Source organism: Heteronotia binoei, chromosome 2 (genome assembly GCF_032191835.1).
Source record: "Heteronotia binoei isolate CCM8104 ecotype False Entrance Well chromosome 2, APGP_CSIRO_Hbin_v1, whole genome shotgun sequence".
NCBI lineage: Eukaryota > Metazoa > Chordata > Lepidosauria > Squamata > Gekkonidae > Heteronotia > Heteronotia binoei.
The window spans coordinates 178,964,001-178,990,251 of NC_083224.1; the positions used below are offsets into that span (position 1 = coordinate 178,964,001).

Sequence of the window (26,251 nt, forward strand, 5' to 3'; positions counted from 1 at the left end):
TGTAGATCAGCACTGTACTTTCTCCAAATGCGTATGCACTTCAGCTTGCCAGGAACTGCTTTCCTGAAAGTGAAAATAGGATTGCACAAAAATGGGCTGGCTCATGGAGATGTAACAAGAATGCTGGGAACCTCAACTGGAATTCATCCACCTTGGAGGAAATCACGGTAGCTCATGGCACACAGTGTTGAAGGATGTCTGTGGTCATGTGGATGCACAATTATTTGCAAACATGGGAACTTCTTGCTGTGTTTTTGAGTAAAACGCAGAGTACTCTGTACTCCTCTGGGTCATAATAATTATAATAATAAACTTTTATTTGTATCCCTCCCTCCCCGCCGAAGCAGGCTCAGGGCGGCTAACAAGACATGGTATACCATGATTTACATAAAACAATTTTAAAATACAGTTAGTGCATACGCTTAAAAATACGGTTACATAAAAGTTAAAAACTACAATAAATTAAGGTGCTATGTTCAATAGATGTATTTCGATGGCTAGATATCGCTTTCAGGGCTCCTTATATGCTTGCAGAAAGAGGGTGGTTTTGCAAGCCCTACGGAACTGATTAAAGTCCCGCAGGGCTCGCACTTCCTCCGGTAATTGATTCCACCAGTGGGGGGCCATTACGGAGAAGGTCTGCTCTCTTGTTACTCTCAGTTTGGCCTCCTTTGGTCCAGGGATCCTTAAAAGGCTTGGGGAGCTAGATCTTAGTGCTGTCTGGGGAACGTGTGGGGAGAGGCGGTCCCTAAGGTAGGCAGGGCCTCGGCCATATAGGGCTTTATAATAATAATAATAATAATTTTATTTATATCCCGCCCTCCCCACCTCGGCAGGCTCAGGGCGGCTAACAACATTTTATAAAAACATACAGTGGTTAAAAAGCCTTTAAATTTAACAATATAAAACAGTAAACACTAACTTAACAGCATTAAAACCAATCCAATGAGTACGGTTATTCAGCGGTATAGGTCTTCAAACCGCATTGGTGGATCCTTAATTGCCGATCTTCTTAGCAGTCCAAGTGTGCAAGCTTAAAAAGGGCGGTCTTATTTGGGCATATATTATTTATGTCAGTGCTGGTGCTATTATTTTACATTTAGCATTCTTTATTTTGAACCTTTCTAATTTGTTGGCGAGCTGTTTTGAGTGTTTGTGAAACAGGGACACTGGATAAATTGCAGAACTAAAAATCAAGACCCAGCTGTTCAGTCAGCCATGTGCAGTGCTTGCTTTCTGATCCTGATCTTTAAATCCCGCGACTTTCTTCTCTCATGAGGCACGTGACAAATCTCGAGCTCTTAATTATCTACTTTATATAAACATGGTCTGCAATACTAAAAAGTCCTGTCTTATTTTTTTGTTAAAGGGAGAAGTTATTCAGAAGTACGAGGTCTACAGAGACCTGGTAGAGATGCTGCCAGCCTGTCAGGCGGAGATCCGGATGTATCAGGAGAAAATGCGGACCCAGGCAGCAAATACTGATCGGCAGTTGGCTGTCCTGGCAGAGGTTTGTCTTCTGCGTCTCCTAACTTGAGTTACAAAACTGCTGCTGTCCATACTCCTTGGGCATAGTCTTTCCCAGACCAAGCCTTGAGCTGGAGTCAGAAGACTGGGTGAAGAACCAGTGAGCCAGTCAGCCAGGCTGTAGCAGTCCATGCACAGAAGAGTGCTCTGTTGGGTTTTAAAGCAATCCCACAGTGCACACAGTAACTTAGTTACACCCCCAAAAGAGGACTCAAAGCAGCTTACAGTATTGCTCTCCCCTCTGTTTTATCGCTTCAGCGACCACCCTGCAAGGTATCTTAGGCTGGGAGTGTGTCACTGGCCCAAGATCGCCTGGTAAGGTTCCATGGGAGAAAGGGGACTTGAACCTGATCTCCCAGATCCTATATTATTTGGGCATATAATATTTGGGCAAACAAAAAGTATGAATAGAAACATAATGTGCAGTTGAAAGCTGTAAATTGCTTTGTACACTTCTCTGGCCCTGTAGAAAATACCGGTTCATGCTGGCTTGTAGTCACATCACTTATCCAAAGACATTCCAAGCAAATGTGAAACGTGCATGCGGTTTTGTTAAAGCCTATGTTTTGAAATGGATTCTCAAAAGCCAGCAGAATGCAAAGTTCAGCTGATCTAAGACTGCCTGGCACTAAGAGATCACTGTTCGTTGTTCAGTTGCATAGTTGAGTCCGACTCTTTGCGACCACATGGACCAAGTCACGCCAGGCCCTCCTGTTTTCCACCATCTTCCGAAGTCTGCTCAAATTCATGTTAATTTCATCAGTAACGCTGTCCAGCCATCTCATCTTTTGCCATCCGTCCCCTTCTTCTTTTGCCTTCTGTCTTTCCCAGCATCAGGGTCTTCTCCAGTGAGTGCTCCCTTCTCAAGAGATTGCCGTATCCAATAGTAAAATGGCTGGTTGATTCCAGCGGGACAATGAAAAGGGCACAGTGGGGCCACCCACAGACAAAGCAGGAGTCTTTACCTAATCAGGAGCACATCAGAAGTTCAGAACTATAACTTTGGTTGATTTATAAAACATTTTTAAAAGTAAATTTGTTCCATGAAGACGTGCAAACACTCCAGTAGGAACAGATTGTTGACTAGGAATGTGCATTTAGATATTCCCCGAACAGTGGCTCAGCCTTGCTTTGGTTTTGGGTACCTCTGATCCTAAACTACACAGGGAAATGTGGGGACACTGTTTCAGACTAGAAGTATTCAAAACACCCTTCCCCCAAAGTTGATAGCAGTTGGATGTCAAAGGAAAAAGAGGGGAGGGATGGCCATGAAGCCCTGAAGAGCGAAGAATCCTGAGGGGGGGGGGGGACTATTTGAATAGCAAGAGGTGATTTTTCAAATTGTTTCCTCCCTCTGATGATTCTTTGTGTCTATCTCCCCCACCCCACTGCCTATTAATACAATAGGAAGCAAAAACTTCTAACCTGGCTTTCCACCAAATAGTGCACAAGGCGACAGAGGAAACAACAAAATGATAAATTACCATACAGCTTCTAACAGCTTCATGAAAGAATTCTGAGTCTGCCTGTATGTGCCAAGTCTTTTTCTGTTTGCTCTTTATTTTGCAAAGCGGGCTTTGATTCTCTCTTAAAACAAGCTATTAGTTTTGGAGCTGGCCAAATAAATGCAGCTCTTCACCTCTGTGATACGTTGTTTTACAGAGGATATGATTTTTTTTTCTCACTATCTCCATTTCTGACGTTTCTTACAAAACATTTCCCTTCTAGATCCGAGCCCTGGAGCACCAGATTGAGAGCAGCAAAAGTGGACTCAGGAATTCCAAGATGGAAGAGATGTCCTTGAAGAGGCTGGTTACTACAAAACGGGAAAAGCTCACCGTTACCGATATCAAAATAAAGAAGATACGTGAGGATATGGAGCAGCGCAAGCAGGCAATAACAGAGTATGGCATAACCGGCATTTGTATTCATCCTACTTAATTCTTTAAGCAATTTCAAAACTAGTGCCTAGAGGAAAGCATACTCAGTCTTCTGGTCCCTTCCGACAAATGAGTGTAATATGTTATTTAGTTAGGAAAGCGACTGCCTGTTGTAGCAATTAATATACGTGATGCAACTTGACAGCAACATTTTTAGCATAGTACTGACAAAGTGGATGGAGCAGACTAGTTTAATCTTATCAGTCTCGGAAGCTTTGTTTAGTACTTGGATGGGAGAACACCCAAGGAAGTTCAGGGTCCTTTTGCAGAGGCAGGCAATGGCAAACCACCTCTTGCCTTGAAAGCCCTGTGAGGTCATCATAGGTCAGCTGTGACTTGATGGCACTTTCCACCTCCATCACTGACAAAGTGCGCTTTGTCTCCAAGGTGCTACTGGGCTTGAATTCTGTTTTGTTGCTAAAGAATAAGTTATCTGTCCACTGGAAATTTTCAGCATAGTACTAATTCAGGCCTCAATAAATTTTCTTGAGCTCTTATAGCCAGACCAAACATTTAGGAATCAGACTCCCCCATATGGTTCTAATGACTGCATTTTCTAATTATCGCTTCTGGAAAACCTGTTGCAGTTTCTTGGTCATTTTATTGATGCAGTGGAAAGTATTTTTCTTTCTTTCTTTATTTTGTAGATTTATATCCCACCCTTTCCCATAACGGGCTCAGGGCAGATTACAGGCATAATAAAATAGTTAAAACCAATATTAAAATAATAAAACAGTCAAAAACAAACACATCAAAATAAAATACCGCATATTGTATTGTGTATGTGCACATACATGGCCAACCTCGGTTGTTGGCGCTACAACAAAGAACTAACCTCTAACACTAGCCTAACTTTCCTCTTATTTCTCATAATTCTGTTATTGCTTTATAAACCTCTGTTTAATTGAATATTGGAGCCAGTATGGAAAGCAGCTGGTTAAGAAACTAACCCATCCACCGCCACAGAATGCTTTTAACATAGAAAAGCAGTAGCCAGAACGTCATGCAGATGCATTTTTATGTCATATAGCAAAGAAGGTCTTGCTGTGAAATGATAAATACGCTGTGTCCTTCTACTGAGAATGTTCCAAGAAATGCTGCAATGAAGCAATTGCTGAATATACTAGAATATTGCTGAATATACAGTGAAATTTCTTGGCCTTGTGGCAGTCTCATACCTGGGATTAGTAAAGTCTTGGTACCAGTGTTCCCTGTGAGCTGTGGAGTCTTGTGAGCAAAAATTGTACTTGTGCTACTGGCATTAAAACTGTGAGTGCGCACTTTGGCTACTGCATAAATTAGTGTGCTCTGGGGCCATCCTTCCTGAGCGAAGGCAAAAATGTGTGAGCCGAAGGCTAAACAACTATGAGCTGCTCACACTAACTCAGGTTAGAAGGAACACTGCTTGGTACTAATTTTAACTTTTAATCCTTTTTTTCATTCTTCACTCTGGACATCAGGATACCCTTTTTGCCAACACTTTAAACAGTGGCCTGTTTGCCTTTCATGAATCTTCTGTAATGTCTCTTGATACTTCTGCTCATTATCAAGGAAATTCAAGACCTCTGGGGAAATTGGACTTAGGGGGGTAGTTTCCCAACTAACACTTTTCAAACAGAAGGGAAAGTGTCACTTGATCAAAGCCTGAGAAGGCTTTCCTCCTCCCGGCAATGGTATTATATTCCCAAGGCAGCAATTAGAACTGTTTCATGATAATAGGTGCTGTATTCAGAACTATGGCTCCATTAAACTTTCAAGGAATTAACTTTCAATGGTGGCAATTCTTAATCCAGTTGATAAGTAGAAAAATGAGGATCCATTGATGGGGAAACATTATAATAAAACTGTAGGATCTAAACATTATAATAGGACTATTTCAGAGGATAGCTGTGTTGGTCTGCAGTAGAAGAACTAGATTGGAGTCCAGTAGCACCCAAGACCAAGATTTCTGAGATAGAAGCTTTTGAGATTATAGCATTGGAGAAAGTCCAGAAAAGGGCAACTAGAATGATTAAAGGGCTGGAACACTTTCCCTATGAAGAAAGGTTGAAATGCTTGGGGCTCTTTAGCTTGGAGAAACGTCGACTGTGGGGTGACATGATAGAGGTTTACAAGATAATGCATGGGATGGAGAAAGTAGAGAAAGAAGTACTTTCCTCGCTTTCTCACAATACAAGAACTCGTGGGCATTCGATGAAATTGCTGAGCAGACAGGTTAAAACGGATAAAAGGAAGTACTTCTTCACCCAAAGGGTGATTAACATGTGGAATTCACTGCCACAGGAGGTGGTGGCGGCCACAAGCATAGCCAGCTTCAAGAGGGGTTTAGATAAAAATATGGAGCAGAGGTCCATTTGTGGCTATTAGTCACAGTGTGTGTGTGTGTATATATATATATAAAAAATTTTGCCACTGTGTGACAGAGTGTTGGACTGGATGGGCCATTGGCCTGATCTAGCATGGCTTCTCTTATGTTCTTATGTTGAGAGTCAAAGTACCCTTTGTCAGATATCTGATGAAGGGAGTTTTTGATTCTCAAAATCATATACCTAAAATCTTGTTGGTTTCTAAGGTGCTACTGGGCTTTAATCCAGCTTTTCTATAATAGGAAATCTTCAGCCAGGCTCCAGATCTGAATCTTTCAAATGTATTTAATAGTTGAGCACAGATCCAGCTTTTCTTCCTATACGGCCCTCAAAGGAGGCTTCTTATTCGGAGGCCCACACAATAAAACTGCTGAAGGTGTAAGCCAGGTTTGATAACTTGGGATCAGCTCCGTTGGTCATAAAGGGATGCTTCGCCTGGAACGTCCTGACATATTGTGATGGGCCTCTGCTCCCGTGGCAGCCATTTTGTTATGGTGCCCAATGTTCTCAAAATTCCAAGTTCAGTGAAATTGCAGACCTGTGCTCCACTGCGTTTGAGAAAGAACTGAAAGTGTACTTCTAAAAGGAAGGGCATTGACCGGTCGTAGATCTTAAGGAAGAGAAGCAACCTATTGTGCCTTAAAGTATATAGTGCGGTTGCAGTAAAAGAAATGACTCTATGGAGGTATTTGCAGCCTGCACTTTTAGACCAAAAATACAAACACGCATCAAAAAGAAGACAAATTGAAGGTGCTCAGCTGTCTCTCTCTGCTTCTGCAGCTGCAGGGTCCGTGTTGACAAGGAAGTTGTTCCTGTAGACACGACAGCTTGTTTAAAAATATATACCAATTTATTATTATGCCGCTGGTGTGCATGACACTTGACAGTAACACGGGCAAAAGACTGGAAGCTTCCAAACTAAATTTAGATGATGGTGGGTAGGGGGGGAAGGAATAGGAGAGCTGGTGGCAAGAAGGGATGAGCGTGAGCAAGTGAAACGGTTTTCTCAGGTGGAAAAACAACCCCAAGTTTCCTTAGCTTTCAAAGTGAGTTGAAATAAGGTGAAAGTGGGTCTGTAATGCTGAGCCTGGGTCGTGTTCTAGCTAAGGAAGTGGTGCTTAGATCCTCAGAAGTAGAGACCCACGAGAAACTTGTAGGAAGGGAGCATCCCACCCCTCTGCCTTTGCTTCCTTCTCTCTACCCACATCCTTACCTTGCTCTCCTCTTCAGCTGCAGCATCAGCAGCAAGGCCCTCAGATAGCATTATCGGGGGTGAAACCCCTCAATACATTTTTTTAAACTTTTAATATTTTCTGCAAACCTGGGGGTTCTCCGAGTTTGGAGAAAAATCAGTTGTGAGTAAACAACCTGGTTTTGTTTGTTTTTCCTGGAGCTGTTTGAAATTGGTATAAAAACAAGCACCGTTAATATACCAGGCTGTGGTTTTTCTAGAGCAACATCAGTTACCAGGAGAGAGTGGAGCTGCATCTCAGGCATCCATAAGGCAGCCCCTATATTTCAGTATCTCAGCTTTTCCTGGGCTGTATTTATAAAGATATATTTAGACTCTGCTTTTATTTTCTGCTTGCTTCATTTCTGGGAACTTTTCGGTTCCCATAGTGAAGTGCTACTGCCAAAGTCTGAATCTTGGTATTCGTAGGCAGCGGTCCCTAATTTAATTTTACCTGGATAGATACTCTTAACACGCAAGGGGGGTGCCCCAGAAGTTGAGGGTCACTCATAGGTTGGCCATATGGATAATAATCTGTTCAGTTATCCACATGCAGAACAAATCAATTTTGGTTCTTGTTTCAAGAACAAGACCTAAGGCAACACTTATAATCTGGTGTTTGGCAAGGGTATGAAATATTCGGGAGTAGCAGTGCTAATTCATTACCACCTTCTTGTTCTCCAGGTATTGCAACCAGTTTCAGGAGAAAAGAGGGGCTGTTTGTGAAAAGCTGACCTCCATTCACACAGAAATCAAGCAACACAAGGCAGCAATTCAGCAGCTGAACGACAGTCTTGAAAAGGAGAAATCAAAAGCACAGGTGAGTGAGTGCACTAATCCAATGTGATGCTGGAAATGCCCTCTGGAATAGGGGTATGGCCACACTTAAAACACACACACACAAAGACCAAAGTAGCCATAATGTGGGTTTTGCTCAGTGGAGAGTAAGGAAAGTAGAGCACTGATAGGGTTGTCTGCAACTCTGTCAAGGGGCACCTTTGAAACCCCTTTCAGGTCTGATCTGGCATAGCCATGAAGAACAGCCCATGGAACACTTTTAAATGTTTGTTCTTTTGCTGATGGGAGCCAGCTCCGAGCTCCCACAGCCGTGAACATTTTTCTCACTCTAATGGATGCATGAATGAGGCTGATGTAATTGTCAGTTCGGTGCTAAGGCTTTCCTTGGGGAGATTAGGAAATGATCAGGAGGAATTTGGCCATTAGAGAATGATGTCAGAGCAGTGGGACTATGTTGAATGGTCCTGGAACAGTGGCACCCTTTGGAGGGGAAAAAAAGGAAAGGTCCCCTGGGCAAGCACCAGTTGTTTCCGACTCTGGGGTGATGTCACATCACGACGTTATCGCAGACTTTTTATGGGGTGGTTTGCCATTGCCTTCCCCAGTCATCTACACCTTCCCCCCAGCAAGCTGGGTACTCATTTTACCCACCTCGGAAGGATGGAAGGCTGAGTCAACCTTGAGCTGGCTACCTGAATCCAGCTTCTGCCGGAATTGAACTCAGGTTGTGAGCAGAGAGTTCAGACTGCAGTACTGCAGCTTTACCACTCTGCGCCACAGGGCTGCTTGTCGACCCAGCAGTAATTAGATCTGGCCTGCCAACCAAGGGTGAAGCCTGCAGGGTTTGTTGGAAATGTGAAGTCCATTCCAAGGAGCCTTCCATCCCCACACAGTCCTTTCCTTCCCTTCAGTACCCCAGCATGCAGAGCTGTGGCTGTCTGCCACCCCTCTGGTTCAAGGAAGTGGGCCCAGAATCCATCCCATCATGATCTCTCTTCATTTGGGGAATGCCCTGCTGTAAGGCAGAGTATGAGGCACAAAGGACTCGGGCAGAATGAATGAGAAACATTAATTTACTAATCAAACACTGCAACCATTGAGTAAGAACAGTTGTGGAAATCGAGAATAATTAGCATGTTTTTGCTATAACCGTACAGGGCAAAACTCCCATGGGAAGAAGCTAGCTGGAAAACAATAAAGCTCAACGTGACTTTTAGAAAAAGATTGGATTTATATCCCGCCTTTCACTCTGAATATCAGAGTCTCAGAGCAGTCACAATCTCCTTTACCTCCCCCAACAAACACCCTGTGAGGTAGGTGGGGCTGAGAGAGCTCTCACCGAAGCTGCCCTTTCGACAACTGCCCTTCAAACAACTGTGCAAGAGCTATGGCTGACCCAAGGCCATTCCAGCAGCTGCAAGTGGAGGAGTGGGGAATCAAACTCGGTTCTCCCAGATAAGAGTCCACGCACTTAACCACTACACCAAACTGGCTCTCTTACTAGACTTCTGTTTGAACGCCTTGCCCCCTTTTAGGTCAGTCTCACGCTGCATGGGTCTTAAATGCTATCTCTCAGGGCTCTGCCTTCTCAGCAGTGATAGGCTTACCTTTCCCCTCCTATTTTGCCAGGCCCAATCCTGGCCTTGAAGGGTATCTGGGAAATGTAGGCCCAGAAGTAAAGTTTACAGCAAGGCCCCTGGCCTTGGGAGAGAAGCTACTCTGAGGCCTGTAGGCCACAGCGCTAACCAGTTTTGAGCCAAGGAAAAAGAAGGCTGCTGGTGGCACAAGGACCCTAATTCATGGCACTAGTAGTAACTGCAGTTTTCCCTTGCATACTGTGAAAGGGCCTTTGAGTGACTTTGGAAGGGCATATAGGGATGAGAATCAGGCTGGTAAGGCCTGAGATTCCTTTAAAAAAACCCCTCTATTTTCAACAATACAAAACTAAATACGTATTACATTTCAAAGAAAAGCTTATTTCTAGAAATTACAGACACTGTCCGTAACAACTAAAACCAAAACAACTTGTCCCAAAAATTGCATCTTGTAGCTATAGCTAATAAAATGAGAAGTGAGCATGTGTACCAGGCAAGGCATTTTCTGTCCTTCCATTGTTAGTAGCAGTGGAGAACTTTACCCATGTTACCACAGCCCTTCCAACACCTTGGGTCCCCAGTGATTTTATATTGATAAGAGTTTCAAAGGTGTTAAATATCACTTGGTAAACATTTTAAAGGACTGTGACTTAGCTTTTAAAGCTTTTGTGGTGTAAGGGCTAGACAACTAAACAGTATCCCATTGTTTTTCACTTATGTCTTCTATTAAAAATAAAATTTATTTGATAAAGCAGAGGAATAAGCCTGATGCAGAGAACTAAAATACAGGGTATATATTACAGAGCTGTTATAAACATCAAATATACAATTTTTCTATGCGGTTTATACTGTCAGCATCCAATAAAAAGTTACATCTTAGGAAATATATTCTTTTCATCAGTTATTGCTAATATTTCAAAACCTGTCAGTTGCCATTACCTGAGATTTTATTAAAACTTTGGCCCAAGCAATTGCAGAAGAACATACATAACGCTTAGCCGTTCTCGGCTTATTTAGGCTAAAAGCTCTGGTGAATTTGCCACATGTAAAAAGCCGAGATTCCATTTTAGGGTTTTGTAAAAATAGAAAACACGAATGGGCTGAAGAATACTGAGACCCCTCAGAATGTACAGCTTGTGTTTTACTGTGAATAAATTCCTGACCTTCCCCCCCTTTCTCTACCTTAGGAGATCTATCTTAATGTGAGGGTTGGCTTGGAGAAGTATCATGAAAACCTTGCAAAAATAGTGGACAGCTGCACATCTGCAAGAGAAGGCAAAATTCTGGAACTGGAGGCCTTGACTACATCATTCCGCCCTTGATTTCATGCTGTTGTTATCACACTTATTTTCCCATTGCAGAAAACAATTTCAAGAGTGGCTTTCCCATAGCATTCATGGTGGGATAGGTTGGCATCTCCCTCCCTTTTTAGGGCTGAGTGGACTAGCACTGATCAGTGGAGACAGGGCATCCCTGCTTGATTTTATGTTGTCAACCAGTTCATCTTGATTAAAAATGGTGGATTTGCCTGTCGGCTGCCGAAAATTCTAGAACTTCCTCAAGAGGAGAAAAAAGTGCCGAGTGGAACCAGACAATGTCCCTGTTGAAATGGGCCCCCTGAAGCAAATGACCAGCATGGAAACTTCAGTCACTGCCACAGATCTGCTAGGAGGCATTATTGCATCTTAAATAGGACTATGTTGTCTGTGGTGGTGAGACCATGAGGTCTCTGCCTGATCTGCTTCTGATGCCCCATTCTTGCCCTGCATTTAATGTCTGAGCACCCAGTAACACCTGAGCAGGAATCTTTTGAGTGACGTTAACATGGGAACCTCTTTAAAGTCTTGTTCACCATGCTTTCGTAGAGGCTTTTGTATTTTGTATAAAAATAAACTGATCACTTGCATTTGGCTTTGATGGATATTTTCATTGCCCTGCCTTAAGAGTTCATTAAATGTCAGAGTTTCTCCAAGGAATTCAAAGCTTGCTTACGATTACCCTGACTGATGGAAGAGATAGTGGGTTGGGCTAATGCAAACTTCGCAATCTAAAAGATCTGCCCCCTTTCCCTTCAACCTGGTCCTTAACCAGCAGGGCACTTCCTTTTGTAGGCTGCTTCTGGTCTCCTGACTTCAGCATGTCAGTTTCAGACTTCTATGCCTCACGGCATTAAGAACAAGGGTTTTCCATTTACCTATCCTCGGTCCAATTTCCCACCACTGAGGAACTAATCAAGAGGAGGGAAATGCCTTCACAGTGACGTCCTAGGCATTTTCCCTAGTCTCTGTGGTAAAAATAATGGACACTGGGGAGGTAGCCTTGATCATCGCTTGGCAGTGAAGTCACAGGTATTCCAAAATCCACCCTCCCTAGACACCACTCCTCAAATTTCCCAGGATTTGTCAAACCAGTATTCAGCATCCTACCTATACATGTTTCAAGTAGATATTGCATATATCCTCGCCTTATATCCCATCACTCAGCGGGTTGGATCCAGCTAGCCTTTTCACTTAGTCTCCCCTAATTCCTCCATTTTAGATGGCTTTAGTATATGCAGATCCCATTACTCTCCATATAATGGTCAAAGAGGAGTCCCTCACGCCTTCCTTACCTGCATAAAATCTGGTTGGATCCAACCCAAGGTTCTTCAATTAACCCAACTGATCCCTTGATCTTCAGAATAGCTTGTTGATGAGAACATGTTTCTCTGTCCTGTATTCTATGACAACATATGCTGTTAAGTCTAAGCTATATGCAATAGGTTGCAATGCTTTCGCAGATGCAAATAAATGCAAGTGTGTGGGACTGGGTTCGGGCAGTATATCAGTTGTTTGAGAGAAGGCCACAGCAAATGACAGCCTGATTCAAGATGTTCCTTCCTGAACAGAATTCATGCATGAGAAAGGGTTGCCGGGCTGCTTCTTGTCCTTCCGGATGCCTCAAGAAACTGGGATTCCTTAGTTGATACTATATTTGGATTGATTCTATTTCTCTGGAGGCCAGTCTCTTCTCCAGGGGCACCCATTGGTCCATCTCTGTCTTCCCAATGCCCCAGTCCCTAAGAATGGTCTTAAAGCATATACCTTTGGAATGGGTTTAGAAGAAGAGCTTAGAGCACATACCCTAAAAATGGGCTTAGAGCAATCAGGCAGAATACATTATCAATTGTGGAATTTGGAACTGGGTGCAAAGATTTTCTACAGCTTACAGAATGTGCTTCTGTCAGATGAGAACAGCATGTGACTTTGCCAATTTCTCCCCTTCTAGATAGATATGTAAGACTTCCAGAAGTTTTGAAGCCCAGGGGGATTTTTTGAGGTGGAGGGCTTTGAAATATATGCAGTAATCTGTTTTCTGTCAAAATCTTGATTGATTAAACCACATAAAGTTCATCATTTATGACTTTACATATAAAATTGTATTATTGGAGGGAGATTTATGGATTTTAAAGGGAGTAATGCCTTTATTTTTGATAAACAGACCCACTATCCCCAGTACTTGAGAAAGAGTTGCAAACTGCTATACCCTATGCTACCTTAGCATATATGTCTTTATTTTTTGTTATCTGAGAGGTAGGAAAAAAGTAAAAGCTGAAGGCACAAAAATTCCTGAAGTAAACAAAGTATTGTTTGGACAGAAACTCTCAGTTATGGTAGGACTGATTACATGCTTATATATATTAAGTTAACGCAGAAACAACTGAACTCTTTAATAATGTATTATAAAACATATAGCACATTAATTGCTGGCTGAATTATTTACATTTGAACAAAACTGTAAGTCTAAAGGGGTGTCGAACTCATTTGTTATGAGGGCTGGATCTAACATAAATAAGAACTTGTTGCGCTGAGCCATGTTGGGCCGGGTATGTACCTATTTAAGATTAGGTAGCAGAGACATCATTTTATAAAGGACACAGAAAAAGTTTTTTTTTTAAAAAAAAACACCTTAAAATAAAACATGCTTAAAACATTAGCACTCATTGGTCTTAAAGGTGCTTTCTTTGAATCTCTTCCATGGGATCTAGGGAACTGGGCAAAGGGAGCTCTGGCTCTTTCCTTCCTTCCCCAAGGGATCAGGAGGGGGAGAAGCCTCAGCCAATAGAAGGAGGAGAGTCTTGGCTCAGTAACTCTGCTATGCGATTGAGAGCCTGGCAAAGGAAGCTTTCCCTCCCCCCTTCCTCAAGGGAGGAGCCTCAGCCAATGGAGTACATAAAGACTTTGTGCTGTAGCTCTTGTGCAGTTGAGCAAGCCTGGCAAAGCAAGCTGGTATGCAGAAAATAGCAAGAGGGAGAAGGACGCAGATGACAGCCAGTTGCTTGGGGGCCTGATAGGATCCCTCCAAGAGCATAATTTGGCCCCTGGGCCGCATGTTTGACACCCCTGGTCAATAGCATAAGTTTAAGCGCTCCCCAAACAATCCAGTTTTCCCGTTGGAAATGCTGAGAAAGTCTTTTTTCTTGCTGTGGGTTTTGAATGAGTGAAACAAACAAGATGAGTCTTGTTCACTCTGAAGAAAATACCCCAGGTTTTTCAGTTCTCCCTCAAATTCCTGAGTTTTTGTTGGAAAGATTCAAAAAGACCTCACCTCAGGCTTTTTCGTACTATATTCTGAGCATAAAATACTTTGTCTCAAGGAGCATTTGACTAATTTTAAAAAGTCATCATTTTTTAAGCACTCCCCCAAATTTACAATTTTTTTCATCAGACAACTGTAAAAGGTCCACAAGGAGAACAATTTTCTATTCCACACCCTCCTCCCCCGTAATCAAATCTGAACCTTCCCCTATTGTTCCTGAGTTTGTCCTACTGAGCTAATGACAGGCTTGGCAGTGGGTGATATGAACTGAGGGGGGGGGGGCACAGGAGGAAAGGGATAAGTTTCTCCTTCCTCGTCTTTTCAAAGCAGCAACAAGTGAGCTGCTAAATTGGTTTTCAAAATAAAACCTTCCAGAACTGCAGATCTCCAATGTCCTGTCTAACTTGATCATAAGAGACTGAATACAACACGGGAGGTTCCTGGACCTATTCTTGCTTTTGCCATGAATTTTTTAAAGGCACCCTTCTGTCCTTGGTGTGCTCCCTCCCACCACACACAATGCCTACAATGTGAAGATAATGTTGCTGATCTGTCTTACAAGAATTGCTTTCTAGGCTGTGTGGGTGAACATAAGAGTCCAGCTGGATGGGTCCAGTGGTCCATCTAATCCAGTGTCCCGTCTCACACAGCGGCCAACCACTATCTCTGAAGGGCCTCAGGCTCTGGGATTTGGAGGTTTAGTGCCACTGGATGTGAAGGTTCCCCTCAGCCACCTTGGCTAGTAGCCACTGAGAGACCTCCATGAATCTCTCTCATCTCTTTTCACAGCCGTCTGTTCCTGTGGCTATCACTATATTCTCTGGCAGTGAATTCTGCATTTTAATCACTCTCTAATGCCTTTTACATATAGAAATGTTACTTGACTGCTAAGAATGAATATCTCCCATCAGTGACCAAACTCTTGGTTTTCTGGGATGGTACAGTCCTTGCCTTACTCTTTGCCTTACTGTAGAATTAAATTGTTTTATGGGTTGGAAATGCTTGTTTGTGGTGTGTGTGTGTGTCTGTGTGTGTGTGTGTGTGAGAGAGATCTTCCTAGGTGGGGCCTGGGGATCTTCCAGAATTACAGCTCACCAGTCCAGACTACACTGTTCCTCTGGAGAAAATGGATGCTTTGGAGGGGGGGACAGTGGCATTGTACCCCACTGAGGTCTTTGTCCTCCCCAGGTTCCGCCCCCAAATCTCCAGGAGTTTCCCAACCTGGATCTGGCAACCCTACCCCCATCGTCTACGGGTGGCCAAGAGGGACCTACCATAGCAGGGTTCTTTTACAGTGTTAAATTGGCCAAGCTATAATTTGGAGTCCCCCCCCTTTAAGATAGGGAAGTCTGCTTGAATGAAATAGAGTCTTTGGGTTGTCCACTGGGTGACACTGTTGCACCCTGCAATGTATTCAGTTAGACTCCGATGAATATTTATTTCTAGCTGCATATCTGCCAGAACAAAGGTGAATTGCCTGCCTTTTGACAGCACCTCAAAAAAGCGGCTTTGAACACAGCCAGCCCTGCACGTCACAGAAGTCTCTCTCTCTCAAAACAAAGGGGAAATGTTCAGCTTCCTGTGGCTTGCTCCTCTTCTTAAGGAAGGCTTTTAGGTAGGCTCTGGCTAATCTTAATCAAACTGACCAAATCCAATTCTTTGAATCAAGGTGTTGAAACATAACAAGGCGCTTGGTTGCTGTCAACTTTCAAAGGCAATGCTTGAGACTGTGAAATTCAGAAGAAATACTTGGCAAGAGGAGGCTTTCTTTGAGAGACTGTCATCGATGCCAGGAATTATTTCTTTTAACAGATTTATATCCCGCTTTCCTGTCAAATATAGATTGCACGTGTGACTAGCGCATAGTTTTAAGTATTCATAGAAAAATGTCAAAAATAAAATGCCTCCAGCAAATAAGTAAACCACAAACTAAATGCTGACAAAGCAAAGCAAAGTGTTCTGATTGTCCCAAACAATGATGTAGATACACCTGATAGAATATTCATTGGAAGGGTGTTGGAAAAGCAGGAGGCACCATGGAAAAGGCCCTGATTCCAAAAGTGATCTACCTACTGCAGAAGCCAAACTTCAATTTAAAAAGTTTTATACATTAGGAAGTTCATATGGGAGCAGATAGTTCTTCCAATACCTAGATCATTTAGGGCTTTAAAAAAATTCCAAACTTGCATGTGGAATTGTGCCTTTAAAAAAAAAACTGGCAAAGATCTCCACTGTAGAGAGCCAGTTTGGTGTAGTGGTTAAGTGTGCGGACTTTTATCTGGGAGAACTGAGTTTGATTCTCCACTCCTCCACTTGCACCTGCTGGAATGGCCTTGGGTTAGCCATAGCTATTGCAGGAGTTGTCCTTGAAAGTGCAGCTGCTGTGAGAGCCCTCTCAGCCCCACCCACCTCACAGAGTGTCTGTTGTGGGTGGAGAAGATATAGGGAATTGTAAGCTGCTCTGAGTCTCTGATTCAGAGAGAAGGGCAGGGTATAAATCTGCAGTCTTCTTCTTCTTCTTCTTCTTCTTCTTCTTCTTCTTCTTCTTCTTCTTCTTCTTCTTCTTCTTCTTCTTCTTCTTCTTCTTCTTCTTCTTCTTCTTCTTCAATATGATCCAACCTGCAGCTCCCAGTTAGTGAAAAGGCTGCCCTATTCTTAGCATTCTTCTGAGTCAGTCCCAATGTCTACTCTACAAAAGTGACCCAACTTGAATGTTAGTAAAGTATGGATGCAGGATTCCAGAGAGGGTAGCCTTGTCTGTCCTGTGTAGCAAACTAAAATAGTGGTCCAGTGGCACCGTAAAGAATAGCTGTATTCTAGCATAAGCTTTTGGCAGTAGAGTTTGTGTAGTCAGGTGCATATACACACACACACACACAAATCTCTGCAGATGCACACTCCAGGTATCTGATGAAGTAAGCTTTGACTTAATGAAACTTAATGCTAAAAGAGATTTTGTTAGTCTTTAAGGTGCCGCTAGACTGCTGTTTGTTTTTTAGTTTGTTGCTGTACTGTGTTCTTGGTTGCCTGCTTGCTCTTGGTCTACCTGACAAAGGCATTTTGAAGCTATTTGGGAATCCATCTGCAAAACAGAAACTGTTTTCGCACACAGCTCACCTCGCAGTCACAATCCTGTTCCCTCTGCAGCGTCTGGTCAGATTTCCCACCATCTGCGCCGAAGTTACAGGAAGTGCTGCAGCTTTTGCGTAGCAAACGTAAACCGCTAAAACCCAGTTTATGTTTGCTACGCAAAAGCCGCGGCACTTCCTGTAACTCCGGCACAGATGGTGGGAAATCCGACAGACGCTGCGGAGGGAACAGGATTGTGACTGCGAGGTAAGCTGTGTGCGAAAACGGTCAGAGTTTACCCATATCTTGTATGTAGGGAGGGGTACAGCTTCGTATAAATTGGCATCACTGATGGATTTCATTGTTTCCACCACCAGGACCGTAGCTAGGATTTTAAAAGTCGAGAGGCTTCTTAAAAAGTCGGGGGGGGGGGCAACATTTTCCATCCACTGCCACTTCTCAGAAGCTTTCTGGGGCAAAAGCTGGAGGCTCTGAAAGTGGCCAAGTCAAGGCAGCCAACCCTAAAACTTTGGAATCAAGAAGGATCTGCACCTTGTGTACAAGAGGAGGGGGGGTTTCCTTCCACTTCCCTCTCCCCCACTCCAGCATTTTGCAGCCAGCAGCTCCAACCATCCCCACCTCCCTGGCCTATTCCACATGGCTTCCTCCACTTCCCGTTCCACCACATCTTTCCTCTCCACCTGCTGCTTTTGCTGCTGCACTGCACTGTGCACTGCTCGGCTCTCCTGGCTACCACTGATGATGCTTCACTGGCTCAGCCATGGCAAAAAAGAGAGAGAAAAGCAGGCTGGCCCTCTGAAGGGCCCCCTGAAAGTCAGGGGACCCTGCCCGGAAGCTGGCTACGGGCCTGGCCACCACTGCCTCTGTCTAGTCAGGGCTTCATTTCATTCTATCTGCCTTATTGCTGAATCCAGGCATCAGGCAAGGATATTCACTGCCTCATCTGGACTGGATGAAAAGAGAACTAGAAAGCCAAAGGTTTGAATTTGTTTGAATATGTAGCATTTACTTAACATTTCATTCCCTCCCGCCCCCCCCCCCCAATCGAATGTGTTGCTTTTGGGACCTCAAAGTAACATGAGAAACAGTGTTAACTAAATACAAGACAAAACAAATGCCCTCTTCAGAACACCGGATAATTTCCAAATCAATTTTTTCCCCTAGGAAACCCTCATCACTGGCAGAATAGCCTAGGAGACATCACCTTTATATTTTCCAATCAAAACGGGGCCCCCAAACTAGCTTGCAACAGCCTTCATGCCGCCTTTTTGTCTTCACGACAGCCCTGTGAGGTAGGTTAGGCTGAAAGAGTTTGTAGCCGGTCCAAGGTCTCTCTCTGAACCTCCATGGCAAAACGGGGATTCGAACTTGGGTCACCCAGATCCTAGGGAATGATTAATTGCTCTACTATGCTGGCTCTCACCTCTATGTCTATGGAGAATTCTTGTTGGAGTGACTCAGCATGCCTTGTAGAGGACACTGGGGCCTCTACATCACTCTAAGTATGTTTAAAGGTGCTATCTCCTTGAATGTGATACCCAGGGCTTTTTTTATGAGCAGGAACGCACAGGAGCACAGTTTCGGCTGGCTTGGCATCGGGGTGTGTGGCCTAGTATGCAAATAAGTTCCTGCTGGGCTTAGCCCTGTGTGAAACAATGCTGACACCAGAGGGTGTGGCTTAATATGCAAATGAGTTCTTGCTGGGCTTTTTCTACAAAAAAAGCCCTGGTGATATCTCTCTTTGTTCGTAACCGTGGAGCTGCTCTCTGACCCCTCTTGCCGAGTCCTCTGTTCCCATTCTTACATGGATCGCCATAGAGTCCACCTTCCAAAGTGGCCATTTTGTCCAGGTGACCTGATCTCTGTTGCCTGGAGATAAGTTGTAATAGTGAGAAACCTCCAGCTACCACCTGAAGGTCTATAGCAACCAAAAAGAGTAACATGGAAAATGGAACAGGTAAGCCAGGAGGCATTCACACCAAAACCAGCCTCAATAATTGAAATATTTATACAAAACCTTTTTACTTATAAATAACAGAATTCTATATAAAGTGCAAACAACAGCCACACCCAAATGCAAAGTCCATATTTGTACTGGAAAATTAATACATTGGAACTCCAGGTTGTGGTATGGTGAACCGTGGAAATAGAGTCCAACGCCCAAGTCTTATTATAGCAGGTATAAGGATCGAAAGCAGCAAGGCACAAGTTGCAACAGGGATGCACGTAATGCCCTGTTTCACACGGGGCTTCTACAAGCTTCAAAAAACGTCATTTGTCTGCAGAATGTTTGGAGCTTGGGTCTCCCAAATGAATTGTATGAATGTTTTTTGAAGCTTGTAGAATGTTTTTTGAAGCTTGTAGAAACATACTACAACCCAGAGTTCCAGTTTTGAATGTATTAATTTTCCGATACAAATATGGACTTTGCATTTGGGTGTGGCTGTTGTTTGCACTTTATATAGAATTCTGTTATTTATAAGTAAAAAAGTTTTGTATAAATATTTCAATTATTGAGGCTGGTTTTGGTGTGGATGCCTCCTGGCTTTCTACCTGTACCACCTGAAGGTCGGCAACCCTACCTGGGCCTGAAAAGTAGATACCAGGTAAGCTAGCCAGAGAAGGGAGTGTGGATCTCTTCCAGTCCAATGCCGTTCCTTCTGTCTAACATCACAGTTGTAACTTTCCCGCCAGCTACCAGTTAAACTTCCCGGCCTGTTTGCTGAAATCAGAACACCCTTTGTCCAAGGAATGTGCTTGCATTTGCAAACCTTATTTCAATGAGCATTAAGCAAATTATTTCTTTAAGATCATAAAGTATATCTATAATTAATTAAACCTCTCCACAACATTAGCACAAGATGGTGTCTTTTTTTTTTTTTTAAGGTATGTGTAATTTGCCAATGTGGTATTCAGGAATGTATGCCCCAAAATCAATTCCTTTAGTTTCCTGAGAATAGAAATGAGAAGCAATCTCATTTTAATTATATCTCTTTATTGCTAACAAAGGAATGATTTATGCAATTAAATTAACTGGCTAGAAAATTATTCTCAGCTGGGCTGTCCTAATTCTTTGCTTTCTGAATTGCAGGCTCTCACATTTTTCTATGGAGATTAATTTTTCTGATATGCAAACAATGCTCCTTGTGTTCAGTTGGAACATATTTTTTTATTCACCTCCTCTTTTGCCTCACACAAATTACATGAGTAATATTTGTGAACTGCTAGGCTCTGCGTCGGAGCTTTTTTAATGCCGAAAGCCGGGGGGAGGAGAGGGAAGGACATCTTTTCTTCACCGCTGTTATTGCCAGCTCAGAGAAGCAGGGTTTTGAAGTTATCCTCTGTGTTGCCAAAGTATGTGAACAAATTGCAAAGATACAAAAGAGGCAGATGCTGAACCCAAGCACTGGAAGGAGAACAACTTTTTTCCTCCTGAAGTTCCTCACAAACTCCACTGTCTTCTCTGTATCTAAAGAAAACAAACAACTTAGCAAGGGGATATTACGGAACTAGGGAGGGTAGCCTCCAGGTGGGACTAGGGGATCCCCTGGAATTACAGCTGGGGCTGCCAAGCTCCTGGTCCAGGCGGGGGTTCCCTCGCCTTGGAGGTTCCCAACCCGCTGGCCCACATTGGGCCGGCGGGGGGGAACCTCCCCTGATGTCTTCGGCGTGATGATGTCACCCGGAAGTGACGTCATCGCACCGGCAATGGTGTGCAGTGGCCACTATAGGCATTTCTGGGAAAACTCTTTGGTTTTCCCGGATGCTGTAGCCATTTGGGAGGGAAAACTCTATGGCACAATAGGTACCATAGAATTTCCCTCTTCCAAATGGCTAGATAAAGGAGATTGTGAGCCGCTCTGAGACTCTGAGATTCAGAGTGGAGGGCGGGATATAAATCCAGTATCTTCTTCTAGAGCGTCTGGGAAAACCATAGGGTTTCCCTGGAAACACCTAGAGAGGCAGCGAGCGACATTGCCGGCATGATGACGTCACTTCTGGATGACATCATTGTGTTGTGCATGTGTGAAGATCCCCCGCCAGACAACGCTGGAGACTTGGCAACCCTACCTGGAATTACAGCTCATCTCTAGAGACAGAGATCAGTTCCCCTGGAGAAGATGGATGCTTTGGAGGGGGAACTCTGTGGCATTGTACTCCTCTGAGGTTCCTGTTTCTTGGGTCTGGGTTAGGATGGCTGGACTGGTCAGGGAGCTATCTTACTTTCACTTAGCAGAGTGCTCCTTCTGAGCTACAGCGCAGCAGAGTGGCCTAGTTTAATGGTTACCACACTCTCTCACCAACTGCACAGAGAGCCTTGCTTTAAGTTAAGAAACCAATACTGGTGGATTTATTAAAAGGAAAGGTAACATAAAAGTGTAGAGGAGAGAAAAGAGTGACTAAACTATTCTAGCTAACTGGATGGCTTTGGATTGTAGTAGGTCATCTGCTTAGTTCAGTTCAGGAAGAGAGCCACCATGCTGTTCCTCCTGATGCGTGCAAGGAAAAAGAAAGGAGGAGGAGAACAGGAAGAAGGAAGTTCCTTGAGTTACAGTCTACCAATGAGAGAGAGTGAGTGATAGAGTAGATACGAAAGAGACTGATATTGCCTTATTTATCTAGCTTGCAGTATGGTATTTGCAGTCTTGGAGGACTGAGCAAGAGCCATCGCTAGTCTGTAATTCAAACACTGTCCTCCCCAGGCTCTATCCCTAAATAAATCTCCAGTTTCCCAACGTGGAACTGGCAACCCTACCCTTCCACCTAGGGTTGCCAAGTCCAATTCAAGAAATATCTGGGGACTTTGGAAGTTGAGCCAGGAGACTTTGGGGTGGGGCCAGGAGACATTGGGGGTGGAGTCATGAGCAAGGTTGGAACAAGTACAATTGAACTTCAAAGGGAGTTCTGGCCATCACATGGAAAGGGACTGCACACCTTTTCAATGCCTTCCCTCCATTAGAAATAATGAAGGATAGGGGCACCTTCTTTGGGGGCTCATAGAATTGGCCCCCCTGGTCCAATCCTTTTGAAACTTGGAGGGTATTTTGATGAAAGGCATCAGATGCAATGCTGTAAAATTGGTGCCTCTATTTCAAAGAACATCCCCCCCAGAGCCCCAGATACCCGCAGATCAATTCCCCATTATTACCTATGGGAATCATTCTTCATAGGGAATAATAGAGTGCCCAATAGACACTTCCCTCCCCTCCACCCCTACTTCCTAAAGCTTTCTAAAGCGGGTGGAGGGCCTCCAAACCGGGGAATCCCCTGCCCCCTCCCTCTCTCTTACACACACACACACACACTTACTGGGTCTGGTTCCTCCACAACTTTACTTGCTCTGAAAATGAAAGCAAAACTAAAGGAGGGTCTGTGCGCTGACAAAACTGCTGCTGACCCTTCCCCATGAAGTGCTTCCTGTTTCCTGCTTCCTGCTCAACTTTAAAGGCACATGTTTTTGAAACAGACCTGTTTGCAGGTTTCTAAACCTGCCAGAGCTCTAGAGATACATGGTGACTGTGGGGGCGGGGCTTCCCCCGCTGGCCAGCTGGCTGGGGGTGGGGGGAAGCCTTTAAAACCAGGGGATCCCCCGCTGGGACCTGGGGATTGGGAAGCCTACCCCCACCTCCCGTTGGTGGCCAGGGAGAACCTGGCAACCCTTTATGGAAACCACCCATCTCACCAGAGCAATTTCACTTGTCTTAACAAACTCAATCGTGCTTCCTTCTAAACCGCTCAAATTAACTTCCTTAACAACATCATCGATAAACTGCCTTTTCTCACAGAGACTCGTGGCAGATTACAAAAACGGTAAAAACTGACTGCGCAATAAAGACCTTAAGTACGACTTTAAAAAGCTGCACATACAATAAGAACTACTTAAGCAATTTCCCCAGATGTTAAAACTTATAAAAATTACTGATAAAAATGCCCTCCTAAACGTTTCCATTTTTTCTGTTCCGCAGAATGGGAGTAATGGGGGGGGGGGGGGGGCTTACCTGACCTTTTCAGGAAGGCCACTCCACCAGATGGGAGCGATGACAGAAAATGCTCAGATATGGGCAGCTGTTTGCATGCTGGAACCTTCCAGAGGCCTTGCATGGGCAGGGCCTGTGGCTAGGGTTGCCAAGTCCAATTCAAGAAATATCTGGGGACTTTGGGGGTGGAGCCAGGAGACATTGGGGCGGAGTCAGGAACAAGGATGTGACAAGCATAATTGAACTCCAAGGGAGTTCTGGACATCACATTTAAAGGGACAACACACCTTTTTAAATGTCTTCATTCCATAGGAAATAATGAAGGATAGGGGCACCTTCTTTTGGGGCTCATAGAATTGGACCCCCTGGTCCAATCGTTTTGAAACTTGGGGGGGGTACTTTGGGGAGAGGCACTAGATACTATACTGAAAATATGGTGCTTCTACCTCAAAAAACAGCTCCCCCAGAGCCCCCAAAACCTCCAGATCAATTCCCCATTATACCTATGAGAATTGATCTCCACATAGGGAATAATGAAGTGCCCAGCAGACGCTTCCCTCCTCCCCCGCCCCTCCCCGTTTCTGGTGACTCTGAAGCGAGGGATTGGCCTCTCTACTCACGAGTTGCTGCCAACTTCTTCAAAGTAACACAGACACACCATCCCAAGAGGAAGCTTTTCAATCGGAGACTGAAGCCTCCGGAGGAGGAAAGGCACATGATCCTCTGGGGGTGGGGCTTCCCCCTGCCGGCCAGCTGACTGGGGGCGGGAAGGAGCCTTGGAAAGTGGAAGAACCCCCGCTGGGACCTGGGGATTGGCAAGCCTACCTGTGGCTCAGTCAGTAGGGCATCGTTTTGGCATGCAGAAGACCTCAGGTTCAATCCCCAGCATCTCCAGGCAAAGAAAGACCAGTTAGTAGTAGTGTTCCCTCTAAGCTGAGTTAGTGTGAACTAGGTCACGGTTTTTTAGACTCCAGCTCACACATTTTTGTCCTAGTTCAGAAAAAATAGCCACAGAGCAAGCTAATTTATGCAGTAGCTCACAACTTTAATACCAGTAGCTCATAAAGTAGAATTTTTGCTCACAAGACTCCTTAGCTTAGAGGGAACATTGGTTAGTAGGTGATATAAAACACCTCTCTCTGCCTGCGACCCTGGAGAGCTGCTGCCAGTCTGAGTAGACAATACTGACTTTGATAGACCAAGGGTCTGATTCAGTATAAGGCAGTTTTATGTGTCCATGTGACAAAGGAGGCTATCACATCAGAGCTTATCCAGAGAAGCAGCCCTCCCTATACATCCAAAGTAGGGTTGCCAGGTCCCTTGGTCACCATTGTGGGACAGGGGATAACAGGGGTTGTTGTGTAGAAAAATAGGTGGTGGAGCTCATTAACTCATTAGCATATGCCGCTTCCCCAGCCAAAAGCAACCTGAAGCAAGAAAGGAAAGCTACAGGCACGCGAGGCCTGCTTGGGTTGGCTAGAGATTCAGCCAGCCCAAGCAGGCCTCGCTCGCCTGGGGCTCTCCTGGGCCACCCCCCCAGTCAAAAGGCCAGCAAGCCACCTGCCACCCAAAATCACATAAGAAGTGGAGAAAGGGAGGTGTGGGCTTCTCCAGGGTTAATGAGGGCTGCTAGGGGCGTGGCAACCCCCCCCCCCCCCCCGTGGCTGGCTGGCTGCCCACTCTCCTAATCCAGGGGTTGTTATGCAGCTGCACCTACTATTCAATGGACAAGGTAGGTGGGGAGGAGGAGAAACCCTCAGAAAGGTTCAGGAGCTGTGCTCCTGTGAGCTCCTGCTGAATTCAAGGCTTGGGCTCAGGGCAGATAACATCATTTTAAAATAAATTTAAATTATACAGTTAAAACAAATAAAATAGCGGTATATCAAGCTATACACAAGTTATGAACCAAATTGTAGATGGTGGGATAGTTAATACATTTGCGATGTGCCAAGTCTGTGACTATAGTTAATAAACAATGGTAACAAAGAAAGGTCCACAAATACTGTATTTCCAAAATAGTCTGTATGATTTCCAAACCCACAGGTCTGTCCTTTCCCGTGGTTTCTTTCTCATCCCCCCCCTCCCTAGAGTAGGCAGTAGTGTTGGGAAGGCACCAATGACCAAGGGATCTAAACCATCATCTGCATATTTAATTCTGCATCGTCCCTGCCCGAAATCTCAGATAGGCTAGTGAAATCACTTCCTGAGCCCAGTGAATTACCCCAAAGCCTTGAGTGAAAACATGCCATCCTCATCCATGCCTCCTTGCCTTCCCGAACACAATAGCCCTGATTCTCTAGCTCAGGCCCATACTCTTTTTCCCTTTGACAATTCCTTCCTGACTTGTTACTGTTGGAAAAACAGACTGGCGATGTCTCTTGCCCACTCCCCCAAGACTGCAAACACCATAGAGCAAGCTAGATAGGTTCATATCAGTCTCCTTCCTGTCTATTCTACTATCACTCACCCTCTCTAATTGGCAGGATGTAACTCAGCAAACTTCCTGTTTGCTCTCCTCCTGTTCCTCCTTCTTCCCTTCATGCATCAGGAGGAACAGCATGGTGTCTCTTCTCCTGATCGGAACTAAGCAGATGGCCTACTACAATCCAAAGCCATCTAGTTAGCTAGAATAGTTTAGACATTCTTTCTCTCCACTACAGCTATATGTTGTTCCCTTTAAATAAATCCAACAGTGTTGGATTCTTAACTTAAAGCAAGGCTGTCTGTGCAGTTTGTGAGAGTGTGGTAACCATTTGACTAGGCCATGCTGCTGCACTGAAGCTCAGAAGAAGCACTCTGCTAAGTGAAGGTAAGGATGGCTGCTAGACCATTCCAGCCATCCTAGACCAGACCCAATAGTTACAGTGACTGCCAGTGGTCTGTAGCTGCATTTATCAGTATCTGTAGTCCTATAATATTCTGACTCCTTTGTTAGGTTAGTGCAGGGGTGGACAAACTGCAGCTTGGGGGCCATGTGTGGCTCTTTCACATATATTGTGTGGCTCTCGAAGCCCCCTTGGCTGCCTGCTGTGGCAGGTGCACTCTATGGCATGATACATTGCTGATGCGTACCTTCCCAAATCCTCCACTTCCCCAAAATCTCGAAGTATTTCCCTACCTAGAGCTGGCAACTTTAAACTCATCTTAC

General features: G+C 44.4%; 1 protein-coding gene across 2 annotated transcripts in view; it reads left to right on the forward strand.

Moving 5' to 3' along the window:
- NUF2 (NUF2 component of NDC80 kinetochore complex) overlaps positions 1 to 11,363 on the forward strand; it is a 30,405-nt gene extending 19,042 nt beyond the window's left edge. For both annotated transcript variants that reach the window (XM_060232580.1, XM_060232581.1), the window contains exons 11-14: positions 1,370 to 1,510; positions 3,256 to 3,431; positions 7,749 to 7,884; positions 10,645 to 11,363. In XM_060232580.1, coding sequence (XP_060088563.1) covers positions 1,370 to 1,510; positions 3,256 to 3,431; positions 7,749 to 7,884; positions 10,645 to 10,779 — 588 coding nt within the window. In that variant the 3' untranslated portion in view covers positions 10,780 to 11,363. The remainder of the gene's footprint in view (positions 1 to 1,369; positions 1,511 to 3,255; positions 3,432 to 7,748; positions 7,885 to 10,644) is intronic.
- The last annotated feature ends 14,888 nt before the right edge of the window (positions 11,364 to 26,251 follow it).